Genomic DNA, 3,545 nt, shown 5'->3' with positions numbered 1-3,545 from the left:
TATATGCATATTAGCAAAAAAGTTATTCTTCAATTATTAGTTTGAAAATCATTAATTCCACAGAAATGACTTGAAATTACTTTAGTCTCTGTACTAATGACATTGATGTCTCTTTCAGGTATCCAACAACCTTTGTACTTTACAAACTTGCTTGAATTCCATGATGGGAAGACCCATCACAATGGACCAGCTACGCCAGGAAGTTGGTGTTATGGTTGAGAAAATTACTCATGTGACGCTAGCACTCCGCAAAGCAAAGATCAGAATTGAGGAATATGTGTGCCTCAAAGTCATTGCCATGCTTAACCAGTGTAAGTATAAATTTGTTATTTCAGAAATGAGAAATCATGGTGAAAGTTTTAATTTTCAATAAATGGTTTGTTAGAAATCAGAAAGTGACATAGAAACTTTTATGTTTATTTATGTTTACAAAATATTTATTGCAGACTTTATTCTAATTTTCCTATGTTTGCCTCATCCCTCAACAGCACGGAATAACCATAAGGAACTAGAAGTGATCCAGGACCGATACATGAACTGCCTTCGCTCCTTCTGTGAAACTCACTATCCCTCCCAACCCACCAGGTACCAGGACCTGCTAGTCAGACTTCCGGATGTAAGTTTTCATAGTCCATGTTCTGAAATGTTTTTTGGAAATTGTTTATCTGATGGATTATTCTTTTTTGCGGTCTAGTCATGTAACTTGCATGATGGCTATTTCTATAGCAAATATTGTTTAGATACTGCATGTTCTTTCTTTTAGAACATAATAATTTTGAACTTTTACTATTTGCAGATTCAAGCCGCTGCAGCTAAGCTGTTAGAAACAAAAATGTTATACGTCCCCTTCCTCTTGAACTCTACAATCAACAGATAGCAATAAACAGATGGTTGGTTCTTAGAGCAAGTCATCTGTGATGCTGCTTGTAGTGAACCACATGCCGTCCTGTCTCTGCTGTGGTCAGCAGCCATGGGGGGCTGCCACCACTCGCATCACCACATCTAGCAGCCGCCCACATCATGGCTTTTCACATGATCAGCACATGAATGTTACCAATGTCTGCAAGAAGTGTGTTGTTTATGAAGTGACAATCTAGCCAGAGCATTTATTTTGCTAAAGGAAAGCAACAGTTGTTTTTTTCCTGTGGTTGTGCAACCAGTTTACCTGTGATGGGAAATGTACCAGTTTCTGAGCAATTTATGTATAATTTCTTGTAAAGATTATATAAAACTTTATTCAGACATTTTACCAAAGGCTTTCTTTATTAGACTTATGGGTATGTACTAGGATTAGAAAAGGAAATCCTAAGACACCACAATCAACAGAGATACTTAACGGCTGTGTGACTGATAAGTTGTGCAATTATTTGCGGTACAACTTCCCTTCCACTGCTATTTTTCACCACCGTATATAAAGTTTTCTTACTAGTCGCAGAACATTGAGTCTACTTATTCGGAGAATTCTAGTTTTATGGTGTTCTCAAGAGTGTGACCAAGCACAAGACAGTGTAGGGTGGTTTCCCAAGAGAGCCCGAAGTAGGGAACGGAAAGCAACATGTAGGTGCAGTATGGTTGATGGCTGGGAGTGTGATCCTCGGCTCCCTCGTGTGAAGTCACATGACTGTGTTCTGCTCTGTGTTAGGGAGTACTTATATGAGTACCTGCAAGGATGGGCTATCAGACTCGTTCACTACGTTAACAGTATTGTATGAACGACCACTTTTAGTATTACCGACAGTAACAAGGAAACAGTTCCTAGAAAGATCCTACTAACAGTTTTCACTGCACTGATCTCGTAAGTGCAAACAGTTATTCAGAATGTCATGTGACAAACACATCACTTTTAGATTTTAAGGTTTATACAGAAGATTTGTATCTCAGAGGCACATGTCTCCTTCTTGTCCTGTGCTGCCATATGACAATGTACCGTTTATACCTTTAATAAGAATGGATAATTCTTAGAAATAATATATGGGAAAAAATCTTTTAATAAGAGTACATGTTTTGTAAATACACTTTTGCAGATGAACCTTTTTGTTTGTACAGTTTTCGGTACTAGAGCTGGTGTATGTTGTGAAGGTGTGAGTGTGCAGGTCTGTGTTTGCCAATACTGGCAACAGGCCGAGGCAGCTTACAGAGTGCTCATTATAAATGGCATTTTCCCCCAAAGTCTCATTTTTTGCATATTTATATATTTTACTTTTTATTTATATTACCTTTTTCATAAGTCATACTTGTTACCAATGTGAAGAGAACTAGTTGGCTGTAAGTTATTCCTAGTGATTGTTTATACTAATCAGATTCCAGTGAAGAGACAACCCAAGCCATTGCAGCTATGATCCAAGTATCTGTAGACTTTTAATATTAGAATAATTTAATATATTTTCTTATTACAAATGAAATCGAATGTTTTTATTTGCTGTGTTGACTCTTTGGTGGATCCCTTACACTGGAAAGAAATGCCAGTATAAATAATCCTGAAACATATAGTGATGAAACTCTAAAATTAGGTACAATATTTATAGTAATGTTTTTTTAAGCATAATGTTATGGTGATTTGAGTTCGCATCCAAGATGTCACTTCCAGAGACTGTTAAGTTACCAATGGCTGCGAAAAAGATCTTATTAAAGAGAATTGCCAAGGTCTTCAACCTCATTCGCGACCAACCTCAACTCTCCTGATATGAAATAACATAATGAACAGTAAGTGATTGGTATAAGGGGGTTAGTAGCATTATAGTGGCTTAAACTAGTCTTTGATCTCACTTGTGTTTATCTTTTTTTATCTTTCTGCATCTCTTCTTCTATCTCTCTGTCTCTCTTTCAATATATGTGAGAGCAATGCTTGCACAAGAAGAGTCTGAGGTTTGTGATGAAGTTGGAACCCAAATATTGTTGGTAATATTCAGGCAGCCGTGAGCACACTGTAAGCTGACTCCTTAGTGTAGTCAGGCAATCAAATTTGTTGCTTCTATATTTAATGAAATAAATAATTGAACTTTTACAAGTGTTTTTCCTTTGCTGAGTTAAGGCATCATTACACATCCTATTCACATAACTCCAGAAAGAAGTCTGTTACTGTGATTGGTAAACTGTGCCAACACATCATAAAAAGACGGAAGGGGAAAATCAGATGAAACAGAAAATACAGTGCTTAAGAAGGGATTGGAAATTATTACGATTTGTTCTAAATTTTAGAGAAAGCAGCATCTGATATCGTCACAAAGACTAAACTAATCTATTACCATGAACCCCTAACGTATACATATAATGTAAACAACATTCTTAACAAAAGAACAAAACAGTAGAAGATTATCTCATTTCTCAAATCTACATACAAGTTCTACAATTTATTCTAGCCATTTAAATTTGTTTGCTTTTCATTCTTTCTGATCTAATTGATTTTGCTATGTGGAGGAATCTTAACTTTAGATAAAAAAAAAAAAGCTGCTTATTATATGGTATCAAATGATACACCTAATCAACAACTGAATTGATATGATGAGTAGATTTGACGACAGTCTGTCCCTAAAGTGTAGCCCAAT

The 3,545-nt window shown here is 36.1% G+C and overlaps 1 protein-coding gene across 6 annotated transcripts in view; it reads left to right on the top strand.

Annotated features, from left to right (window-relative positions):
- LOC119590810 (hormone receptor 4-like) overlaps nucleotides 1–3,004 on the top strand; it is a 115,290-nt gene extending 112,286 nt beyond the window's left edge. For 3 of the 6 annotated variants that reach the window (XM_037939547.1, XM_037939545.1, XM_037939544.1), the window contains 3 exons: nucleotides 119–311; nucleotides 489–616; nucleotides 797–877. In XM_037939547.1, coding sequence (XP_037795475.1) covers nucleotides 119–311; nucleotides 489–616; nucleotides 797–877 — 402 coding nt within the window. Of the gene's footprint in view, nucleotides 1–118; nucleotides 312–488; nucleotides 617–796 lie in introns of all 6 variants that reach the window. The other 3 variants (XM_037939546.1, XM_037939543.1, XM_037939542.1) reach the window with 2 other exon arrangements.
- The last annotated feature ends 541 nt before the right edge of the window (nucleotides 3,005–3,545 follow it).

Source organism: Penaeus monodon, chromosome 27 (genome assembly GCF_015228065.2).
Source record: "Penaeus monodon isolate SGIC_2016 chromosome 27, NSTDA_Pmon_1, whole genome shotgun sequence".
NCBI lineage: Eukaryota > Metazoa > Arthropoda > Malacostraca > Decapoda > Penaeidae > Penaeus > Penaeus monodon.
The sequence above is the reverse complement of the archived record's forward strand: the minus strand, read 5'-3'. Positions and strand labels throughout refer to the sequence as shown.